This window comes from Sebastes fasciatus, chromosome 10 (genome assembly GCF_043250625.1).
Source record: "Sebastes fasciatus isolate fSebFas1 chromosome 10, fSebFas1.pri, whole genome shotgun sequence".
NCBI classification, from domain to species: domain Eukaryota; kingdom Metazoa; phylum Chordata; class Actinopteri; order Perciformes; family Sebastidae; genus Sebastes; species Sebastes fasciatus.
This window is the reverse complement of record NC_133804.1, coordinates 29,016,724-29,040,187: the sequence shown is the minus strand read 5'-3', so window position 1 is coordinate 29,040,187 and position 23,464 is coordinate 29,016,724. Positions and strand designations below refer to the sequence as shown.

The following is a 23,464-nucleotide window of genomic DNA, read 5'->3' as shown; positions in this document are numbered from 1 at the left end:
TCTCACATACTGTTTTAGCTACTAAATAGCATGTTAGTGTGGAATATCGGACGCAACACAGATGATTGACAGGCTCTGACATCAGCTGGCGTCATGGAAAGAGTCTCGCTAAAGGAGAAGTCTCGTTCTGAAATCTCGCGATGTGAACGGAAGACGACGGTTGGAATACTTCCATGGAGGAAACCAGAGTGCCAGCTGGCTGAGTTTGTTGTGTTGAAGAACAGAAAGTGTAGCTTAGAGTTATTAATTCATATTTAAAGATGATTTTGACAATGTGGATGAGGTCTTTGAATCCAAGGGCCGGCGGTAGGCTTTTTATTTGAGCCAGAGTAAGTTTATACGGACTTTCAGATACTTCTCATTGAGCGAGACTTGGACACAAACAGACCGGATCAAGTGAAAGGTATTAAAAACATTTTATTTCTCTGTAGGGTACGGTGACCAGACGTCCCGGTTTCAAGCTGACGTGTCCCGAGTCCCGACACATATCTGTAAAACACTCAAATGTCCCGGTTTACAACAGTCACTAACAAATTCTCTATAGAGTGATGTGGCGCGCGGTTCAGCCACAATTACGCAGGGACGCAACAGATATCCACTGCTTACATTTAGTGCAGTTTTGAACCACAGAACCCTCCGTGCTTATCTGCACATCAACGTGTCGTTTTGATTAATTATTCTAAACAATTCCTTCTGCGAATCAACAGGCGTTTTCGCTCCTCTTATAACCTCAGGACCGGCCGTATCCCCGACCGTGTCTCCATCCTGGCCAAAATGTCGTCTGAGCTCCACAATTATAATTATAATAGCCTGAGACAAAACAAGCTGAAAAATAATGTACGTAGGCCCAGACAACTCCTCTGAGGGAAACTCTCTACAGGACTCCCAAACTGTCAGTGCTTCATGAGGGGGAGAGTCCTGTGATTAAAGAAACGAGAAAGTAGTGAATGTGATAAATCATGATTGTCACTCACAGCCTCTAATGCACCCCCCTATAATAATACCTTCTTTCTGATCCCACTCCGTGCTCAAATGCGCTACAGGTGCACCAAGTTAGCCATAGTGATGAAAACGCCTATGGTGCGTGCATATTAGCCCGTGCCCATGCGCGCGCTAATATATTAAGTGTCTTGGGGGTTTGAAAATATGATTAACTTACTGTAGGGTCCTTTCCCTAATGTTGTCCGACATTTTTAATAACAATGTGAGCCTGTCAGTGGCAAAAACAAGCACTTTTAGTGGACGTAACGTACATTGACGCTGCTCACTTGCATTCGCAGCTCGTTTAGCGGCTGCCAGTTACAGCACTCTCCCTCAATACTGACCAGTTTCAAAAACTGTTGTCCCTATTAGTCACTTAGACACAAACAGATAGGAAAACAAGGTTGAAAAATACTGAAGCATTTGCAGCTGATAAATGTGAACTAATGTTATCTACTTTATGTACTGGCTTACATCATGATTTATTAGATGATTTTTTTTATAATAATCTGAATCTGTAAAGTAACTAAAGCTGTCAAATAAATGTAGTGGAGTACAATATTTGCCTCCAAAATGTGGTAAAGTAGAAAGTAAGATGAAATGGAAATACTCAAGTAAAGTACAACTACCTGAAAAAGTACTGTACTTATGCACTTAGTTACTTTCCAAGACTGTTGTTGACCTACTATCTTACAATTTTTATATGCTTAGAGAAAATGAATTGTCAACTATTTTGGTAATCGATAAATAAAAGTTATCAAGCAAAAATAACAAATATTCTGTGCATCCAGCTTCTCATATGAGAGTTTGCTGTTTGCTTTGTATCATTGTAAATTGATTATGTTTGTTGACCGTTGGTAAAAAAAAATAATCAACAGATAAATTGATAATGAAAATAATCTTTAGTTGCAGACTTAGATACAAAAATGTTTTAATTGACACAAGCAAACACTTTCACACTTTGTATACACAGTCAGCTCTTTCCCAACATGCTCAGGATGACCTTCAGTGGATGTTTTGGTTTACAACCAGATGGGATTGAACAGATTATCTTGTGTTATTGCAGCAGCAGCAGGGCAACATCCCCTTTCGTTACGGGACACGTCAGCACGCAGTTTTCTGGGCATTTGCTTCCAAGCATATTTCTCCCGCTGATGAGCATTATTGGGAATATGGAGTGAAACTTGATGATGTCTGGCACAGCGTCAAACATCTGAGGAGGAAGAAAATGTGAACGTTCAGTAAATATAATGTGCTTGTTGGAAGTATAATTTTGAACGTGTCCACTCACGTCATTTGATCGCTGTCCCGTTCCCAGGGCGTACTTCCCGGAACTCTCCATGAATCGTATTTTTACATTGTAAACCTTCTTCTCGTGATACACAGCCAATACCAAGGGCTCACTGTTGGTGATGGCAGAGCAGTCCCGTACCAAAAAAGCTCCGTCCTAATGTGGTTAATGTGAGAAAGAAAATAAGTTCAGCTTCAGACATATTCAGATTTGTTTGATTCATTTCACATTAGAGGAGATTAAGTACCTTGTTTACCAGGTGTAGGGCGTGCTCAGCATCTGCTCGAGTACAAGCCCCAACATACCAGTGTTCTTCACAGTAGGTCTGACAAGTATTGGAGGAAGAAGTATTCAGATCTTTAGCAATACAACAGTGTAAAAATACTCTGTTACAAGTAAAAGTCTTGCATTCAATATCTTACCCAATCTAACAAAAAGTATTAGCATCAATCAAAATATACTTAAAGCATTTGTAAGGGATAATGAACATGAACTGTCATTATTTTGAAATAAACCACAGCGTCATGTTGGGAAATAACACCTCCCCGGCGTCGTTGTTGGGAAATAACCCCTCCCGGCTTTGTTGTGAAATGAGCTAATGTTCTACCTGGAACAGGTGGGGCCAAATTTAATGACTTGATATATTACTGGGTAGTTTAACCCAGTGGTTCCCAACCTTTATCCTTAATGGAGCCCTTTTCTATCATAGAAAACATTATTTTATGGATATTTCATATTATATTCAATGCATAACAATAAAAGTACAGAACAACTGATAAACTGTACAATTAACCCAAATAGTGAACGCAATAACTGCAGGAAGTTTGTGTAAAACGAGCAAAGAATTGGAAGAATGGAAGAATTTTGAGCAGATTATTTCCTGAATGTTGTATCAGAGATGAGTTTTTCTGTTATTTTTAGGATTGTTTAATTAATACAAATCTTTGTCTGTATTGTGTCTTTTTCATTTTGACAATCATACATACTTAAAGGGACTATTTGTAACTTTCAGAAATGCTTGTTAACAGCGAAACCTGTCAACTAAAGTCAGCGTTGGGCTCGCGCTTGTGCTCGCTCTACATAGTCATGAACGAGCATCGCTCAAAACAGTGAGGTAACACACACGGTGACACAGTGAGGTAACCACAATATCACTCTATATTTCACCTGCTTGGCAGTAATGTTAGCAGACCTGACGAAGGTCTCTCCATGAATCACTGCTGATCCTAGTGTTGGCTTTTCCTGCTTCAGCCCCGGAGAAAAGCTGGTCGATGCCGGGGCTGAAGCAGGAAGAGAAACGTGATTGTCTCCCAACTGCGCCCGCAGGGAGGTGATAACGTTTCTCGCTGCGGAGCCTCGTCACTTCACAAGACACGGAAAACCTCTGTTGGTCTGGAGGAGGTGCAGCAGTAATTTCTGCAGAAACGTCCACTGTACATTCACTAGATATTCTCAGAGCTAAACTCTTCTGCAGTGTGGAGTGAGCGCGCTTGAACGTGAGGTGGAGCGAGACAGCGAGAACGCGCGCAGTGTGAGAGTGAAGGCAGGCAGGCAGCGAAGACTCCGGCCACACGCGAGCGCGCATGGGATCCCGACCCGGTAGATTTATACGTGTAAAAAGTTACAAACAATCCCTTTAATAGGCTTCTTTTTTGACAAATTCAATGTTTTCTCCTCCCTGACGCCTGGCCATTGTTCTATTAGCTCTTTGGTTGTTTTAACGGCGTACTTTTATAATGCAGGGCGAGGCTCTTTAGCTGAGAGGGAAGGCTCTGTGAATATAGCCTGTGTTCAGGTCTTTACCGTGCCTTTATCATTTTTATATCTTAAATAATAATCCAAACTTTGAAATGAACTATTTCATTTAGTTTTCTTCTCAGAAATGAATGAAATGAATGAAATGCTGAGATATTAAATCAAGAAGGCCTCACGACCCCCCGTGAAGCTTTGGCGACCTCTAGTGGGGGTCGGGACCCCAGGTTGGGAACAAGTGGTTTAACCTATAATAATACATCATAATTTCTTAGTTGATTTATATTTTGTATTAATAATCTAAATCTGCAAAGTAACAAATAACTAAAGTTGTCACACGTAATGGAGTAAAAAGTACAATATCTGTATATATGTATGTATAAAGTAGCATAAAATGGAAATAGACAAGTACAAGTACCTCAAAATTGTGCTTAAGTATAGTACTTGAGTAAATGTACTTAGTTAATTTCTACCACTGAATATAATAGAGTTCAGTGAATAATGGCTTTACACTAGAGCTGCAACGATTAATCAACGAATCGATTAGTGAACTATTAAATTAATCGGTTTGAGTAATTTTTAAAGAAAAAAAAAGTAAAATCCTCTGATTCCAGCTTCTTAAATGTGAATATTTTCGGGTTTCTTTACTTCTCTATGACAGTAAACTGAATATCTTTGAGTTGTGGACAAAACAAGACATTTGAGGACGTCATCTTGGGCTTTGGGAAACACTGATCCACATTTTTCACCACTTTCTGATATTTTATAGACCACAAAATAAACAACTAATTGATTAATCGAGAAAATAATCAACAGATTAATCGACAATAGAAATAATCGTTAGTTGTAGCCCTACTTCACATAGATATAGACTATTTCTTTGCTTTATTAAATTAATATGAGTGTACCTGTTGAGGCTTCTCCATTGGAACAAAGTCGTGTTGGTCAAAGTCTTCTTTAGTTTGAGGCCACTCATGGTGATAACGTTTCGATGGCACCCTTTCTTTAAGGAGACCTTAATGTTGACTCATTTCATCAATAACTGGTATAATGATACAGTGGATCGATAATATTACTTACCATGACTTCGTTGTGATCTACATAAAGGAAGAACGAGTAAATCAAACATGACATAACATGATAATTATAATAATTGTCCTGAAAAGTCCTGAGCAATGAGAGTCACACCTTGTTTCTAGAGTATGAGTTTCCAAATCCAGAGAATGTCTTAGATTGTTATGAAGACTTTCAGAACTCTGTAGACCTAAAAACAAATTCAATATTATATAACTGTCATTTTTAACCAAAAATATTACATTCACACTTATTTAGCTCTTACCTTTGGTATGTGGACTAATTTCTACCTATTAGAAGTGTTAAAAAAGACAAATATATTAAGAAAAAATATTGTTAAGGAGTCCATTCTAGGCAGGTTACATGTTTATTTTGTAGAATAAAATATAATTTACAAAATTATAATGAAAATAGCATGGCTGAAAGTGCTGAAATTTGACACATTATTTTATTGAAATAATTCTACTTACTTGTTTAGTTGCTCTCTGTACACTGAAATGCAAAAGGGGAATTATTTATTATTATTTAAACATAAAATCACAATATTATTTATCAGAGAAAGTCTTTTCTGGGATTATTTTTCTAACCAGCAGATGGCGTCACTGCTACACTGCACAGAGTGTAAAATAAGAAGGCCTCGTTTCACTTTCCTTCATTCACACAGAGGAAAAGGTAACATAGGGTCAACCACAGCAAAATAAACAACAGGTGACGGTTTGTCTACCTGCTCTTCCTGTCTGGAAGGATGGATTTATTATGACTATGCCAGTCTTGCTACTGTTAATATTCTTCAATCTTTTAAGATCTATTTCTTGAAATATAGGCTATAAATGCTGTAAAGTTGAGTCCAAATGCAATTTGAATAAAATCACCCTTAAAATGGCAGTAGGCAGTATATTATTGACATCATTGGGCAAAAAATCTCCCCACTAATAACGGATTATCTCATCTTATCTTCAAACAGAAAATGTGTTCCTGTTTATCACTATGAAACAGGTCTGAAGTATTTAGGTTGAAAAGTTTTAGTAGTATAGTTCAAATGGCATCTAAGAGTACAAATGGTGGTAAGCATATGCTTAATAATCGGTGTTATAAAGAGGGGATCCTTGCTTTAAGCATCTTCTTTACTCGTTACTGTTTCAAGCAAGCAGGTTTGGTGAATCAGCTTCATGCACGTGATGGGCAAGTGCAAACAAAGTGCTCTCAAAGCTGTTGTTAAGTTTAGATTTCCTGGTAGTCCAGGAAGGCTGCATGTCAGATCATGCTACTTGTGACTACAAGGGAAGGAAAAACTGGATTTTGTTATTCGAATCGTTTAAGGTGTGAAGAGCTTGTGTAATGTAGCCTCCATTTTTAAGGTGGTGTACATGTTAAGAGGAATAAACTTCAAACATCTCAAAATTCTGATTCTTTATACTTTTACTTTCAATACTTAAGTACATTTAATATCAGAAAATTACTTTTGATACTTAAGTACATTTGATATCAGAAAATTACTTTTGATACAAGTACAGTAAATATCTGATACTTTAAGACTTTTACTCAAGTAATATTCTAATAGATGACTTTAACTTCTACTAAAGTCATTTTCTGGTTATATATCTGTACTTTTACTCAAGTAATATTCTAATAGGTCATTTTAACTTCTACTAAAGTCATTTTCTGGTTAGATATCTGTACTTTTACTGTAGTAATATTCTAATAGGTGACTTTAATTTCTACTAAAGTCATTTTAACTTCTACTAAAGTCATTTTCTGGTAAGATATCTGTACTTTTACTCAAGTGTGGCGTTCAGGTACTTCATCCACTACTGGTTGTTACAACAGTAAACCAGTACTCACTCTCTCCTGCAGGGTTCGCGTAGAGTCAGCCCGGGCAAGTGATTCACTAACTCCACTGGAGGTGATGGAGAGCTCCTGGAGGGACACAGACTTCAGCCGTAAGTCCATTCACAACCCATTTAAACCCAACAAACAATGAATATAACTTCAATAGTAGTTGAGCACATTACCTGTGTGTGAGCTGTGATATTAGAAAGAGAGAAAAGTCATTGCCTATTTTATGAGTTGCAATTAACATGATTTAATGACACAAAAACAGAGTCAACACTGTAAATGTTTGGTGCAGGTGTTTACCTGTTCTCCTGGAGGCACCGGTGGGACCCTCCTATCTGTAAGAGTAACATGTGAGTATGTGGGATACTTCTGAGGCCAGAGGGTGGTGAAAGTAAAGTTAAATCTTCTAAGTATAGCTGCAACGATTAATCGATTAGTTGTCAACTATTTTGATAATCAATTAATTGGTTTGAGTAATTTTTTAAGAAAAAAAAAGTCAAATATCTCTGATTCCAGCTGCTTAAATGTGAATGTTTTCTGGTGTCTTTCCTCTATGACCGTAAACTGAATATCTTTGAGTAGTGGACAAAACAAGACACTGATTGACATTCTTTCAGCATTTTTATAGACCAAACAACTATTCAATTAATCAAGAAAATAATTTTTCAGATTAATCGACAATAAAAAAATAATCGTTAGTTGCAGCCCTACTTCTTAGTTACCTTACCTATTCTGGTCTTTCTTCTGCCTGGCTTCAGGTCTCTATTTATAGCAGGTCCTGTGTTTAAAAAAACATAAAATAAAGAAAAGTAATTAATGTACATTTCCTGAGGTAGTGCTCTTAAGTGAAATTTTGAGGTTATAATATAATAATAATAATAATAACTAATAGATTAATAAAGAAATTAATTAAAATATTAATCGACAATGAAAAATAATCGTTAGTCACAGTCCTAACTGGTTCCAGGACCAAGTAAGACTTTTACCACAATAATCAAAATTCAGATTATGGAGAGTTTTGTCACTTTACCTGAAGCAGGTGTGGTTTCTCGTGGGGGAGGGTTGGAGTTACCCTGGTGGAAAGTAGAAGCAGACATTTACAGCAGTACAGTATGTGATGAAGCTTAATTTAAAGCAAACAAAGCAGAAAACTCACAGTGGAGAGCGATGAGAGGCTCTGGGCCGACGATGACCTTGGAAGATCCCTGTCTTGAAAAAGCAAAAGAAGCTGTGATGCTCTCACTCTTATCAATGACAGTAATGATAGCAGTTTCAGTAGTTCCAGCTCTAGCTGACAGTTTAAACACTCCACGAGTTTGTATCATTGTTCAGTTGTTGCCAGTCCCAGCAGCACACCGCAGCGGCAGACTGTATTGATTACAGAGGGAGAACACTCCAAGTGTGAACACATTTAAAAGCCACATTCGGTATAAAGTTGTAGACGTGCAGCTGTGAGGCCTCTGGCTGTGGGCCACATCCATGCCGGGGAGTAAAGGGAGTCTATTCTCACTACATGCTTCCCTCTCCGTCTCCCCCCTCGGCTGCTGGATAATTGTAATCTCCCGCAGTCTGACTCAGCCAACAGATGGCCCTGGAGACCCACTGGCAGATCATGATCACTCAGCATGAGCTCCCACTCTCTCTCTCTCTCTCTCTCTCTCTGCTTTCATTCTCACCACTGTTTGCGATGGGGTTGTTATTTTGTGTCTGCACTTCGTTTCAGCTTCACTCTAATTATGTTCACCAGAAGAAAGTGAAACAAACTCATCGTGTCAACTGCAATGCAAACTTTAAGTTGAATTCTTAGGTTATTTGGATAAAGCTTTGGTTTATGAACTATTTATGAATTTTATGTGCTATTGCTAGGGCTGCACGATTTTGAAAAAATATCTAATTGCAATTATTTTGACTGATTTGACTAGAAATTGTGATCATTTTTTACATTATTATTCTCTATTTCAACATTAAAATGATTATGGTGTGATTTTTTGCAGAGATCTGTACCAAAAAAAGATTAAGTCTTTAGCATATGATGTGTAGGCCAGGACATCTCTGCAGCACCACAATATTTTATTTAAAATGGTATTTTGACTCACACATTTCACCTTTAACAAATATTGCGCCCCCTGCGAAAATTGCAGTTGGCCATATTGTGATTTTGATAATATTTTGATTAATTGTGCAGCTCTTTTATGTACTATATTTTTATACATTTAAGGGTAGACAGGAATGATGAGAATAAGACAGATGGTGACAAATAGTGAAGGTCAGATTCACTCCTACAGACGTCTCAGCCCACTGAACGACAATTTTGTGGTTTACTGTTGTTCACTCAAGGTTACAAAACAGAAACAAAGCTTAAACTAGATATTTGTGAGGACTAAATGCAACTAAACACTAAAATCTAAGTAACCTAGACCGGATTTGAAAACAACACATAATAATGTGAATGAAAAGTCAAGGGCCTCATTCACCAACTGTTCTGAAGAGGAAATTTCCTCTTAAAACCCACTAACGCAGTTTTCACAAAGATTCTGACATTCACTGATGTTTTCCTATTTGGGATTTTTTTCTGAAAATGGAAATGAAACGTTCCACCACGTTAAGCCGGTTTACTAAATAGATCTCCACTCTAATGAACTATTATATAACAAACATGACAAATGTCAGCATTTAAAAGAAAAAAGAAGATCCGTTTCATCTTTCGTGGCAAGAGCGCTGCCACGTTGCAGTACTCTAGCCTGTGACGTCACGAGACGGAGACTGAGTACTGCAACATGGCGGCGGTCTTGCCACGAAAAATGAAACGGATCTTCTTCTTTCTCTTAAATGCTGATGTTTGTTTTATAATGGTTCATTAGTGTGGAAATCCATTTAGTAAACCAGTTTATCTTGGTTGAATGTTTCATTTCCACTTTAATAACAGAATCTACACACTCTCAAGAGCAGACATGAGTGCTGACATGTTTGTGCAAAATAATAGTTTTCTTTTGCATTTTTCTTCAATTTGTATAATATAGGATTTAAATTACAATAATGTTTTTATTATTTGTAACATTTTTAATAATTATTTTCATTACATGTATTTTACAGAGCAGTCTGGTCTTGTAAAATAAATAACCACTACACTATCACTTTAACACAACGAGTGAAAGCATCGCATACATCTTTTATTGTGTTATTTTATATCCACTACTGACGCTATAAATATGTGTTCACTTCCTCCAGATGTACCTCCACTTCAGGACTATTGAAGTTTTTTTTATGTTTGGAGTGTTTACTTCCTAATTAGGAACAACTGGCACACGCCTTCAGTTTACGAGGACAATGAGATTCATCATTATAAGAACACAGGTACAAACAACTGCAGTTTGAGAACAGGTTATGAATCTGACGTAGACTTTTCTTAGAACCTTTCTCAAGAACAAATTCAAGAAAAGATATTGGTGAATGTTTTGTTCTCTACCTGCATACTCTCTCTCCTCTTCATTTATGGGCCTTGCGGGAAGTATGCGCACTTTTAGCACTTCCTCCTGGTCATCCACCACGTCGTACTCGGGCTCCACCACGTTGATGTAGTTACCGCCTCTTTGTTTTCTGTTCCTGCCTGTCCTGTTGCGATCCTGCGGAGAGGAAATTATAATTACTTCAAATTGGAGATACAAAGTGTACAATAGTTAAACTTCATCTTCTTCTTTTAACACTGAGCTCTTAGAAAATGTCACTAAGATTTAACACTGCATTCGTTGATTTAATGGAAACAAATATACTAATCTGCCTTAAAAACACCTGTGAGTCTTGCTGATTACATCAACCATCATACAGTAATGTATTCTGAGAAGACAACTAGTGTTAGATCATATACACGTATAAAGCACTGATAAGAACAGGAAGCTATAATGAGGTGTTGCAACATAACCCACTGCACGTCGTTGAGGGATTTCCTTTTTAGAGCTTCACTCTTCACACAGACACATTTATAGCCGGTCAGAGTGAAAAAGGCGACAGTCTGTGACACAATGTTAAAGTGTTAAATCGTAAACATGGTCTATTTCTGTTAGTTGATGATGCAAAATGCATTGTGACTGTGTATTTTTGTGCAGCTGGGTGAGATCAGGATGAACACATTATCAGTGGGTGCATCAATCAAACCAGCTTCTCTCGTTGAATTTAAAAGCAATGTGCTTCACATCAGATCCCGTTCTTTGGAAACGGAGAAGAGAATCCAGATTGGCTTTTTTTTAAACGAGAGGAAATTATGTTTTTGTCCGGCAGGTGTGGTTGAAGGCAGGAAATGTCTCTTTTTGGAAGCTCCGGTTTGAGTGTTTTCATGATGAGCCGCAATAGTTTATTTTTAAAAGACAATGATTCACCACTTGTTTGGTTGTGTGTGTGCACAAATGGTGGACATGTCTTTTCTAAATAAAGCACAAGTTCAGGTTGCAAGAGGTGGTTGGACAAGATTGACTCAAGCTACCCATTAGAGCTCAACAATGTCAACATTTTTAAAAGTGCAATGTCTAATATAACTGTCCATAATTGGCTGAAAATGTATAGACCTTTTCATTGTTATTCTGTTGCTGGGGCAACAGCTTCAGTCCAAGTTTACTTCCTGTCAGCTACCGCATTATGAAACATTGCAACAGGAAATACAAAGGGGCCCATTTAGAATATCTATGTTGTCAAGTTTGAAAAAGGTCTGGGCTGTGTATCTAAAATCACTCACTCATTCACTGCTCCATACTACAAATACAAAAAATTGCATTCATAACTTTAAATTGTCGTCTCAGATTAACATGATCCTTGTTGAAGACAGAGAGAGTGAAAATGCGTAACCTAAAAGGAGTTCATGTGATTTCGAGAAGTCGATACGAGGGAGCCTAAAGCCAGAATCATGATATCAAAGAAAAGATGTTACACCTTCCTGTGCTGTTGCTCTGTGCTGCGTTTCTGATAAGCATCATGAGTCTGTTACACAGTGTTTCATTAATGTCATCAATGCTATTTCAGTGCCTGCAGTAAAAATGCACGTAGTATTCATAGGCAAGGCAGCTTTATTTGTAGAGCACATTTCAGCAACAGGGCAATTCAAAGTGCTTTACATAAACTTTCAAGAACATTGCGACAAAGTGCAAAAGAACATTAAGACATAATTAAAACAGTTATAAAAACATAAAAACATTTAAGATTAGAAAATAAAAACAAGCTAAAAATAAAAGCTACGATAAAAGCTAAAATATAATATAACACACCAGTAAAAGCTCTAGTGGAGTAATAACCCCAATAAAACACAATGTGGAGTGAAAAACATCTACTTTAATTTCATCATTATTTTACTTTATTCACATTACTCCCTGAGATGACATTAAAACATAATTAATCTAATGAGTTTTGGTGAATTTGTTAGATTATTAACTAAAAGACTAAATAAATTTAAATATTTTTAACTTCAAAAGGAATATTAATGCAATAAAAAACAATAGTTATGAATCATAATCCTACTTCTTGCTGTGCACTAACAATGACAGAGCAGGATCTCACTCTCTCCTCGTTTCTGTGCTAAAAGGTAATTACACAGGGGGGGCTGCAAACTCTCAAAGCATCCCCTGGGAACATTCATGTGGAACCATCGGGGGAAACGCTGTGGATACCGGTCGGGCGCCATAACTCACCATTATCACAGAAGACTCATGGCTGTTCCCTCTCTCTCTCTCTCTCTCTCTCTCTGCAGCTAACGAGGGGCTGAAACAAAAATGAAAAACATCATTAGTTTGGTGTTCTGCTAAAGAATGTGGCCTTCCAACACAATGTGTCCTTGGACTTTTCCTCCTCAACTTGCAGAAGAACGACTAAACAGAGCTGTTTGTGGCTCCTTTCTGTTCTCGCCGGGCTCCTCGGTTTGTTGTTACAGTTTTAACATTCAGAAAGAGAGAAATATATCTGAATTTATTGTGGAACACAATTTTTGATTCAGATTTATTGTTTTATTTTGAACGCAAGAATGACAGATGAAACACGGAACCATAATCATTTGAAAAATCTGATATATTTGATTAATCTTTACAACATCCCACCAAGCCACAGGATTAGTCAGTCATTCTAATGTGATTAAATTTATATCTCTAGAACTGCTTTTTAAAAAAAAAAACACCTTATTTATTTCTATCATATGAAACTTTTGCTTTCACAACTTTGGATTAAATTACTTAATTACTTAATTAAACTACTACTACTACTATTACTAATAATAATGATAATAATTGTATTGTTATAATTATAATTATAATAATAATAACAATAATAATAATAATTATTATTATTAGTAATAATAATGATAATAATAATAGAATTGCATTACACAATATTTTTTTTAAATATGTAAACCTTCAAAGTAATCAAATGATCTGATTATAGTGGTGAAGAACATCACTAAAGATTTAAGGATTGGTTTGTTTGATTGATTTGTGGTGATGACATCAGTTTTGTCTAAATTGTTTGTATACATATTTATTTTTCAGTACTTAAAGTGAGACTTTGTATAACTGTTGAAAGAAGAAACAACACAGGGTTTCTCTTTTAAAGTAAAAGATTGTTTTATATAGAGTAAAACAGTCCAGTACAGTCAGAGGTTTTACAGCCTTGTTTGTATGAAAAGTAGCTCAATGTTGCTAATGTTAGCTAATGTTTGGAGAGAAGTAGCCGCGTACCGGACATTACTGACACCACTACCTCGTAGTTGTCACTTGTGGTCAAAGTGGCTGCTTTCCAGCACATACAGTAGTTTTGCTTTAACGGGGCAGAGCATATAATGTATGTTGCTTTGCAAAGCAATAAAGTCAGGTGTCATCAGCATAGAGTAGAAAAAAGATGCCGTGCCAGCAAATTATGTGACATATTACACAGCAAATTCAGTTAAGATACAAAGCAATCTAGTCTGAAGGAGTTTTATGAAGTAACTAGAAGGCACTTCCACCATGGGCATTTCCATTAGTGAAAAATCATGCGTGTATCCGCCCCGTGATCCAGATCTGCTCCAAAATGTAATGCTACAGCCTTCCACCAAGTTGTATGTAAACCGGACCATTTCTGTAACCCTGCTGACAAACAAACCGAACAGAAAACATAGCCCTGTTGATGGAGGTAATAACCGACTAGTATTCATAAATAAGAATTAATAAGATGCATTCAGAGCAACAGTATCAAATGTTGCACTTAACTTAAGCAGGTATACTACATTGGTATTCATTACAAGTGAACCAGTATTCATTAGTAGTGCTGGTTTCACCACTTTCTCTTCCCAATATGTATCTTAAACCTACCAGTATTTCTCAGGTAAGAAAATGAAAATATTTTTTCTGTCCAGACTTGCAGATCCAAACGATGACAAATTTGGCTTTAACATGTGCAAACAATCTACAAAACTGTGAAAGAAGCTTCCATAGTTGTGACAAAGCACATATAAAATATTGATCTACTTTTTAACCTTATGTTTTGTTATTTTTAGATAGTGCAAACAAAATGTTGCACTTTTAGTGCTCCACAGTGTCAGGAGTATCGCAGAGTAAGGAGTGGCATCGTTTTCATCCGAATCTAAATGGCGAAAAAAGAGGACTGAAACTGATACGTGTGGTCTTTGTCACACTTCTTAAGACATATAAATTTTTAAATCGTGTTTCCAGGGAGATTGGCAAAAAGAGGAAGAGAAAGGTCAGGACCAATCAATCACTGTTTGATTGACAGGTTTTTATCTTTGAATCCTTTTGGCTGTGAAGGAAAACAAAACAGGAAGCAGGAAGGAAATCTATCACAAAAATAGAAGTGAGGAGGACATTTAAGCGAGGGCCCGGGGATTGTGAAAATGCCAGGAGACATTACAGGCTACCGACTCACAGTCCCAGAAGGGAGAATCAAACTCTGTATTGGATTTGGCAGTGTGGTCCAACACTCAGCGGGGCTGTCTGTCTGCTTTGCAGAGCTTACTGGGCCATGGGAAGTGGTGTTGGATGAGACGTATGAAAAGGAAAGGAGATTAGATACTTGGAGCCAGCGTCTGAGGTTGAGCAGTTAGTCTGGAGAATAAACTTCTGCCCCATGGAAATTGGGTGCAGAGGATTTGTGGCAACTCAAACCTGACCTGGCTTTGCTACGGGCATCGAGAAAGTATTGACTGCAGAGAGCGAGGAAGAGCTCAGTCAACAGGGATCAAACCGGGACATACTTGTTTGTCATAAAATGTTGCTATTGTTGATAGTATTGTTGTTGATGTTGACAGATATTTAAATGTTAAATTAGTCCTCTGAGTTTGTTTTGAGGCAGTAAATATGCATTTATACAGTTCCTTTTAAAGCCATGCACCAGATTTGTTTGGTATTTGTGCATCTATTTTAGTATGAATACTTTGATGATTAATTTGGTGTAGTAGTAGTAGTAGTAGCAGCAGTAGTGGTGGAAGAAGTATAAGGACATTTTACTTAAGTAAAAGTAGCAATACTACATTTTAAAAATACTTTGTTACAAGTAAATGTCCTGCGCTGAAAGTCTAACTCAAGTAAAAGCACAAAAGTATTAGCATCAAAATATACTTAAAGTATCAAATTTAAAAGTACTCACTATGCAGAATAATATATGTTATTGAATTATAATGCATTAATGTGTTCATCACTTTAATGTTGCAGCTCTTAAAGGTGAAGCTAATTTTAAATACTTAATATACTGCTGGGTAACCTGTGATAATACATCATGTTGTATATTGTATTAAAATCTACAATATTTGCTTTCAAAATGGAGAGGAGTAAAAGTATACAGGAACGTAAATACTCAAGTAGCACCTCATAATAAGTACAGTACTTGAGTAAAAGTGCTTAGTTACATTCCACCACTGAGTTATCATACTAAGTATACACAGTATTTCACTTTCACTACATTTAATTCTTGCAGTGAAGATGTTGAAGATGTTATTTAGAGTGAACGCAAGATGTATAATCAGTATAACGCGCAACTATAGCGATGACTTTTGCGCCTTTTTTTGTTTGCATTATCAACCTGATTTATAGCGTTTTGACTAAACGTGCCCCCCAGTACCAAACTCACACACCCCAGGTCTTTATAAGACGAGATGGCTGCACATTGCAATTCATATATGACATTAAATCTAAAATCTACGAGCAACTGGAGACTGAATTATAGTCAAAGCAGGATTCTCAACTCTAACAGAAAATACTGCATTTCAAAGCTTCTTTATATTTCCATACTTGTCATTTTCATCTATTTTTACAACAGACCAACTCTATACTGCTTTTCTACGCACTCAGAAATACAGCAGTGACTTACCTTTTCAGATGACTTGCTTCAGTGGGTGTTCAGCAATTCCTGTCTATTTCTTTGAATATACTTGGTTACAGAAATAATAGATAGTCTGCAGTTTTTATTTCCCTCGCACAGACATACAGAAAACACCTGGGCTGCTTCAAGTCTGACTGTCGGTGTTCAGCAGCCCACTGCTGTAACCCAAAATGACTTCCTGTGTGGTGAATAACTGGCCTATAACCTGAGGTCTCTGCTGTTGTTTTAGACAGTTAAAGGTTTGTTTGTGGAGGGCTGCTACTTTGTCTTTTTCTTCTTCTGCATCTGTGCTCTGATTTCAAAACATTGTTTGCGATGAGGGTGTTTCGTTTTTTAAATGTTTCTTCTGCATCAACCTACTGATATATATGAAAAGGTCATTGAGGGTTTGATCATTGACATTTCCTATGTTAGCTTATGACATGCAGTGTGAGATTATTTTCACACAATTTAAATGCGCAAGCTCCGCAGGCTATATCTGGAAACGAGGCCCGGACCATTTGTTCAGTAAATCGGGGTCAAATGAATCTGCCAGTGCTGCAGGTATTGCTCTTAATTTGAGCAAGAACATGGTGACATTTCAACATTTACTCTGCCGAGTGCAAAAGAAAGCACGGTGACATTTACTCTTTTTATCAGATCATCGTCTGGTTTCATTTTTTAATATCAAACAAGAATGTTTTTGACTTCCTCAAAGACCGAACACAGCAAGTCAAACTAATCACACCTCCCCCACCATCACCCTAAACACAGGAACCCCACAGGGCTGAGCCCTAAATGCTCTTCACACCTCCATACGGTGGGCAACTCCGAGGTCTGAGAAGTGCAGCCAATGAGGAAGTGCCTTAAACTTGTATTCTTTCTAATAGCCAGCAGGGGTCGATTCTTCTGGTTGCAAAAATAAGTCTGATTGTATAGAAGTCTATGAGAAAATGAACCTACTTCTCACTTGATTTAGTTTCAAGTCTTCTTCAATACAGCATGATGTTCATTCAGTAAAGTATGGTCCCATTTAGAGTTAAATAGACCATAAAGCAGGGGATGCTTTAGGGCGTGGCTACTTTGTGATTGACAGGTCGCTACTACGGCGTTGTCCTGTCTGGGTGTTGTCCGTATTTTCATCTTAGAACTTTAACCCTTTCACAGTGTGTTTTCAGTTCATGAAAGTTAATTATAACCAGTGGCTGAAGCTACAAAAACAAAAGCCAAGTTTTCAAAGTTTTCCTTTAACTGTTATCTTTGGCCTGAGTGACCCAGAAAGGTGTTCTCTTCCCTTAGGGGTTAGAAAGTAACCGTGGTGAGTATTGCACATATGGTTTTAGGTCACAGTTTTTTGAAGGTTATAGAATGAGGCTTTTAAGCAGAATATGGCAGCCAGGTTTGAAATAAGACTGAGTACTGCTCCCCTCTATATCTTGACTGTCAGTATTCACGGGCCAATAAAACTCAGCTTCACGGCCGGTGTTGAAAATATTCTCAGCATGATTCAGCAGATTTTTCTGCCTCATTTCAGCTGTTATATAACAACTGTTAATAACTTGAGTTTAATGCCTCTCATTGTCTGAATTTTGGTTTATATGTTAACCAGCCTGCTGATATTAATCCATGTTGTAACTGGACATTTAATTCTTTAAATATGAGTGCTTTAGATGTGACCAAAAGTTTGTTTTTTTCTGGGCAGTTTTTAAAGTGACAGTAGACTCTTCATTAAGTGTTTCTGCTATAAACTGAAAATATTACATTAAAGGGAAATATCACTTTGAAAGGGCTTGGATAAAACATTGTCACCATAGACTGTACATAAGAATGACGTCACCCACTGGTTTGTGGACTACTCTCTAACCCCTCTAAGGGAAGAGAACAACTTTTTGGGTCACGCAGGCCAAAAGTAACAGTTAAAGGAAAACTTCAAAAACCTGGCTTTTGTTTTCGTAGCTTCAGCAACTGGTTATATTAGTGGTGATTGTTTTACCCTTTGTGTGATGCACCTTGAGAATTAGCTGTATTTTAAAGTGTGCTATATAAATTAAATTCATTATTATTATGATAACTTTGTAGTCACCAATATAATGCTGAAATCTCGTAAACAAACATGAGCATCCAGATGATCTTGTTGTAAACATACAAGCACACCCCTTATCCAGATTAGCTACCACTTAATTTGGAGGTTTAACCAAAAGTGAGTGCACCTGTTCTGTTGCTAGAAATCCCTCACTGCGTAGGAGAACCATAACTGACCTCCAGGTCCATGTTGAACCAGGAAGTCGATCAGTAAACTGTGCGGGATGTTTAAACAACAGAGTTTAGGTAATAATTTCTGCTGTTTGTTTCTCTTCCAAATAAGTATGGCTAACCTGGAGGTTTCTTTTCAACCTGTCTGATCATCTAACAGCCCATGCCTCTTGACCTATGTGACACATTTTTAACAATGTCGCCACGTTCCCAGATCTCCAGGATTATAACCAATAGCACTGATGGCAGATCAGCAAAACAAAACCCAAGTTGTAATAAACTGTAGTTTTCCTTAAAAATTGTAATGGGAAAATGCATAGGCCCACAGAGTATGTGTACATTTTGTTTTGTATGCTTATAAACCTGTGCAAAAATGCAATAAAAAAAATATATATATAAAAATATATTTTATTGGGATATTTGGGAACCCTAATGAGGTTCATTATATTAACAATAGGTCAAATGAGTATATGTAAAGTGAAAGACGTCACTCATAGTGAAAATTCTACAGAGAATCATTTGTTTTATTGAAAAATGCTTAATTTACAGTGAAATTGCAATTCCATTTGTGCATGAAAAAAAATATTTAAAAGAATGAAAGAGGAAAAAAATACACATGTGTAGGTACATGTAAATGTACTTCAACATTCAAGTAAATAATGATATATTAAACAAACAAAAAAGGAAACACATGCGTATGAATATGCACATACAGAGTGAACGCACCAGACATGAACAGCAGTAAATAGAGCAATGATCATTATTTTAAAGCTGTTTTAAGTTTTATAACTATAATCTACAACACTGAAAATGCCGCTGATATATGTTGAACAGTTCCCAAACTATAAATTCAAATTTTGTTTATTCATGCTCACGGTGCAGCGATCATACAGAAGTTTAGGGCGACTTGTCTGTGATCAGCACATAAACTCTTTGGTTTTAAACAGAGCCGTACTCTGACAGAGTGTCTTCCTGTCTGCAGCGGGTCGGAGGCCTGGCCTCCTCCGAAAAAGCAATGCAGCCGAGCACAGGCGCACAAGGTCAGCCTCTCTCCTGTGGTTTCTTCTGCAATGGTATAGCCTGACTTCCTGTGAAAGATTACCATCTAGCCTCTCATATTCTCACTGATGCTTATCTTTTGAGCTGCAAACGCCAACTCCCCGAACATCTCTACACCTTGGCCCCCAGCGACAGCCCCCCATCGGCCTGTCAATCTGGCAGCTCATCCTGTGTCCTCAACCCCCCCTCGTCCTCCTCCCAGCAGCCAAAAAATTAACCGACCTCCCCTCCTCCGTCCTGGACCTGTCACTAAGAAATAAGATCCAGAGTCCCAGCCTGGGGGGGGTGAGCAACACAGAGGTTGAATATGGGTGAGGTGTGTGCATGTGTGACCGACATTTCAGGATTTTTATAGGTTATTCACGTTCTCGTGCATTCACGGGCATCTCGCTGAAGTTAAAGTCATGATGTTGAATTCCAGCTCCACAGGAAGGATGCATGTGATCATGATAAACCACATCAAATACAAGATACCTTGAGTTAGCAGCTGCAGAGGTAGTCAGTATCAGGAGGCCCTCCGATACACAGAATAATCACAAAGTGATGGTAAATGTGGGCCGGCGTTTCCTAAAAGAATTACACAACTTTCACAAATTACCTTTTATTTAAATTTACCTTTTATATACTTATGTAGGATTTTTTACATTGTCCTCTACACTTTGTAACTGTTGGGGATCACCAACTTACCAACTACGGTCAGGGAGTGAATCATTTTTATCTCAACAGAACCACATAGAACTGATGTCTCATCCTCTGGGGGAACATGTTTTTTTTTTTCAATACTATATTTATTGTTTTTTTGTTCATTTTGAAACAACATAACAAACATTCACAAACGTCCCCAATAATAACATTCTCGGAAACTTAACAAACCTAATATTAATATAAAATAAGCCAGTATAGATACAGGAAAAAAATATTATATACAAAAAAAGGTAAATAAATAAAAAGAATATACACAAGTAAAAACATTAAATAAAAAAAATAATTAAAAAATAAATAATAAATAAATAAATAATTCTCTTAAAAATAATAAAATAAAATTAAAAATAATAAAATAAAATAAAATATATTTATATATACATACATACATACATAAATAAATAAATAAATATATATATATATATATATATACTGTATACATATATACATACATACACATATACGCACACGCAGTGTATACACATACAAAAACATATATATATATAATCAATTAAAAAAATAAAAGCTTAAGTGTTTTTTTTTCAGCCATGCTGGCAGCGTAGCTCTATGGATGGTAATATCAGTCTGTTGGTCTGGCCATCACTTGGTTAAGATGGACTATTGGTTGGAGTGGCACAAAATTTGGTACAGACATGCATGTTCCCCAGAGGATGAATCCTACTGACTTTGGAGATCTCCTGACATTTCCCTTTTGCGCCACCAGGAGGTTGACATTTTTACTTTTGAGTGAAATATTTCCGCAACTATCTGATAGATTGCCATGATATTTTGTACAGACATTCACGTACCCCTCAGGATGAATTGTCATCACTTTGGTGATCCCCTGACTTTTCATCTAGCACCACCATCAGGTCAAAATTTTAATCTGTCCAATAGTTTGATTTCCATTTCCATCATTCTTAGCTGTGCTTTGTGTTTACTGCTAATTAGTAAATGTTAGAATGCTAATGTAAAAAAAACTAAGATGGTGAACATGGTAAACATTACACCTGCTTACCAGCAGCATGTTAGCATTGTCATTGTGAGTATGTTAGCATACTGATATTAGCATTTATGGTGCGTTCCCAGCTGGACAATCCGAATGGAAAGCTCCCTGAAGTCGGACTTCCGACTCGGAAAGTCGGACGAACCTCACCAACCCCGACCTCAAAATCCAAGATGGCTGCTCCGCACATCAACAGTAAAAAAAGCTGTAGTAATATACTGTTTATTATCACTTCTGTCTTATTTGTGTCTCATTAAATCAGTTGAACACACAGTACCATCCAACTTCTATCTGTGGACATGTTGCTACAGTGTTTGTATGCGCAAAATACTATGTAATGCGTTCTTATCAACTGGTATTGATAACAATGTCTGGAGCAAAATCCCATTAAGTTTTCCGACTTTTTGTACTGGAACCCGTTCAACACTGGTGTGACGTCATTCCCAGCTCCGACTTCCAATGTTTGATGTAAATGGAACGCAGTATTTAGCTCCAAGCACCACTGTGCCCGATTACAGCCTCACAGAGCCGCTAGTATAGCTGTAGCCTCGAAGTCTTGTTTCAGAGTTATGTCTCCAACTTTGAAAGAACAGGTTATATCTTTGAAACCGCATCAACATTTTGCTAATTAGCACTAAACACAAAGTACAGCTGAGGCTGATGGGAATGTCTCCTCAGAAACACAGCCAGAGAGGACAGTTTATTGACACTTTTAGAGTAATTTGTTATTAAAGGCATTCATACTGTTGCACTCCTTTGTATATACAGTTTGGAGAATAAAAAAAGAGATCTTGAGAGAGAAACCACGCCTTCCATCTCACCTCCGTACACTTGATCAACCGCTGCATGAATTGTGGGCTTTCTTGTGGGATTGTTGGCTTCGGAAAGTTACAGAAATTCCCCAAATTCCAACATCAGAAAAAGATTGCGGAGGAAGAGTTTCAGACGCTGTTTGACCCTTTGTTATGGCAAACATGATAAGCAGTTTCATCGGAATGTGTCATCAAAATAGGACATATTTCAGGTTGTTGTTTTGTTTTTAGCTGACTTCATTGTGTACCCTCCACTTCTGAAACCAAACTTACACTCTTGTTCTCAGTCACTCTTGTCTTGGCTTAATTAAAGACCATATACTTGGTCACCGGCGAGCCCAGCAGTTGTCTTTTCTAATCTCCAGTATATAAGAGAAAGATGAGATAGTGTCATACAGCCAGATAGATAAGATCAGAGAGGGCAGGCAGTCTGGCCGGTCTGGCTATCTCTGGTGAGAGTGTGATTCAGCAGCGTGAATAATTAAAGCTGGGAGCAGCGATAGAAATCTGTAGACGCCGGGGTCGGATAATACGGGACGGATATCAGGGGCCTTTGGTGCGGGGAGGTGGCGGCTGAGACTACATTAGTCACTCTCCCCGTGCCCCGGGCAGCCATCAGGGCACAGAGCTGAAGGTCAGGAGATGATGGATGGACAGAGACCGGCGGTGGCTCACCGCTGAAGTTGACTAGAAAACGAATGTCCTGTACATGAAATATTATCCTCATGGAGGAAGATACCTGATCTGATACTGCAGCAATGTGTCATAGCTTTGTGAACTTTGTGAGGAAGCATGGTCCATCAGCTTTAAATGAACATGGGGAGAAAGAGACAAAATATATTTATTTATTAGCAGAGGAAGCATATAGATGATTGAGAACACTTTCAGATTTGTCTAGAATTTGCCATTTTACTGTATTTAATCATCATAATTACACCTTCGCCAAGGATGAAACGTATTCTTTTGTATTTCCTGGTCTGTGTTTTTGTGCTGCAGTTTGATGGGTCAAACTAACGGTGTTTTTTTCTCCCCTACATCGACATCGTTCTTTGTTTCTCTGAACCAGATGTCTTTCATGTTAGCTGCACAGTAACTCAGTCAGCCGTGAGTGGGAATGTTCGAAGGAGGAGGATGATGTGTTATTTTTGAGAACCAGTCCTCTGCAATCAACCACAACTGCTTCCTCCTCGCTGACTGTTTTATTCATGGGTTTATACAAACTAAAATTCACATTGTTTGTCTGGCAAATGATGCCGCTCCAAATATAGACTGTGGGTAGTCATCACAGCATGCAAAAGTTGTACTGAAACAAGCCTCCGTATGAACTCAACCACAAAAGAGCGTCCTCCTCCTCCTCTTCCTCCTCCCCGAGCATTA

At 37.6% G+C, this 23,464-nt stretch overlaps 1 protein-coding gene and 1 long non-coding RNA gene across 3 annotated transcripts; one reads left to right on the top strand and one right to left on the bottom strand.

Moving 5' to 3' along the window:
- The first annotated feature begins 65 nt into the window (after window positions 1–65).
- On the top strand, window positions 66–12,887 carry LOC141775688 (uncharacterized). Of its 2 annotated transcripts, XR_012595658.1 has the most exons (5): window positions 66–403; window positions 6,953–7,038; window positions 7,227–7,284; window positions 10,163–10,288; window positions 12,501–12,887. It is a non-coding gene; the product is annotated as an uncharacterized LOC141775688 (long non-coding RNA). The 2 variants fall into 2 exon arrangements; XR_012595659.1 differs by lacking the exon at window positions 10,163–10,288 and having other exon boundaries at window positions 69–403; window positions 12,501–12,628.
- Window positions 1,865–16,561, bottom strand: clnk (cytokine dependent hematopoietic cell linker). Its single transcript, XM_074649278.1, has 17 exons — window positions 16,265–16,561; window positions 12,607–12,676; window positions 10,401–10,557; window positions 8,091–8,143; window positions 7,965–8,007; window positions 7,662–7,712; window positions 7,235–7,269; window positions 7,111–7,121; window positions 6,941–7,015; window positions 5,569–5,590; window positions 5,364–5,388; window positions 5,213–5,288; window positions 5,105–5,121; window positions 4,933–5,027; window positions 2,520–2,597; window positions 2,273–2,428; window positions 1,865–2,194 (listed from the first exon to the last, which is right to left on the bottom strand). Exons 2-17 carry the CDS (start codon window positions 12,607–12,609, stop codon window positions 2,039–2,041), a joined length of 1,053 nt encoding a protein of 350 aa, XP_074505379.1. The 5' UTR covers window positions 12,610–12,676; window positions 16,265–16,561; the 3' UTR covers window positions 1,865–2,038.
- Window positions 16,562–23,464: the final 6,903 nt, after the last annotated feature.

Bases quoted from the DNA above. Each gene is read 5' to 3' on its own strand.
- clnk (XM_074649278.1), bottom strand. The intron at 5,289-5,363 runs GTAAGAGCTAAA...ATTTGTTTTTAG, and splicing joins AATTAGTCCACATACCAAAG to GTCTACAGAGTTCTGAAAGT. The intron at 2,429-2,519 runs GTACTTAATCTC...TAACCACATTAG, and splicing joins CCCTACACCTGGTAAACAAG to GACGGAGCTTTTTTGGTACG.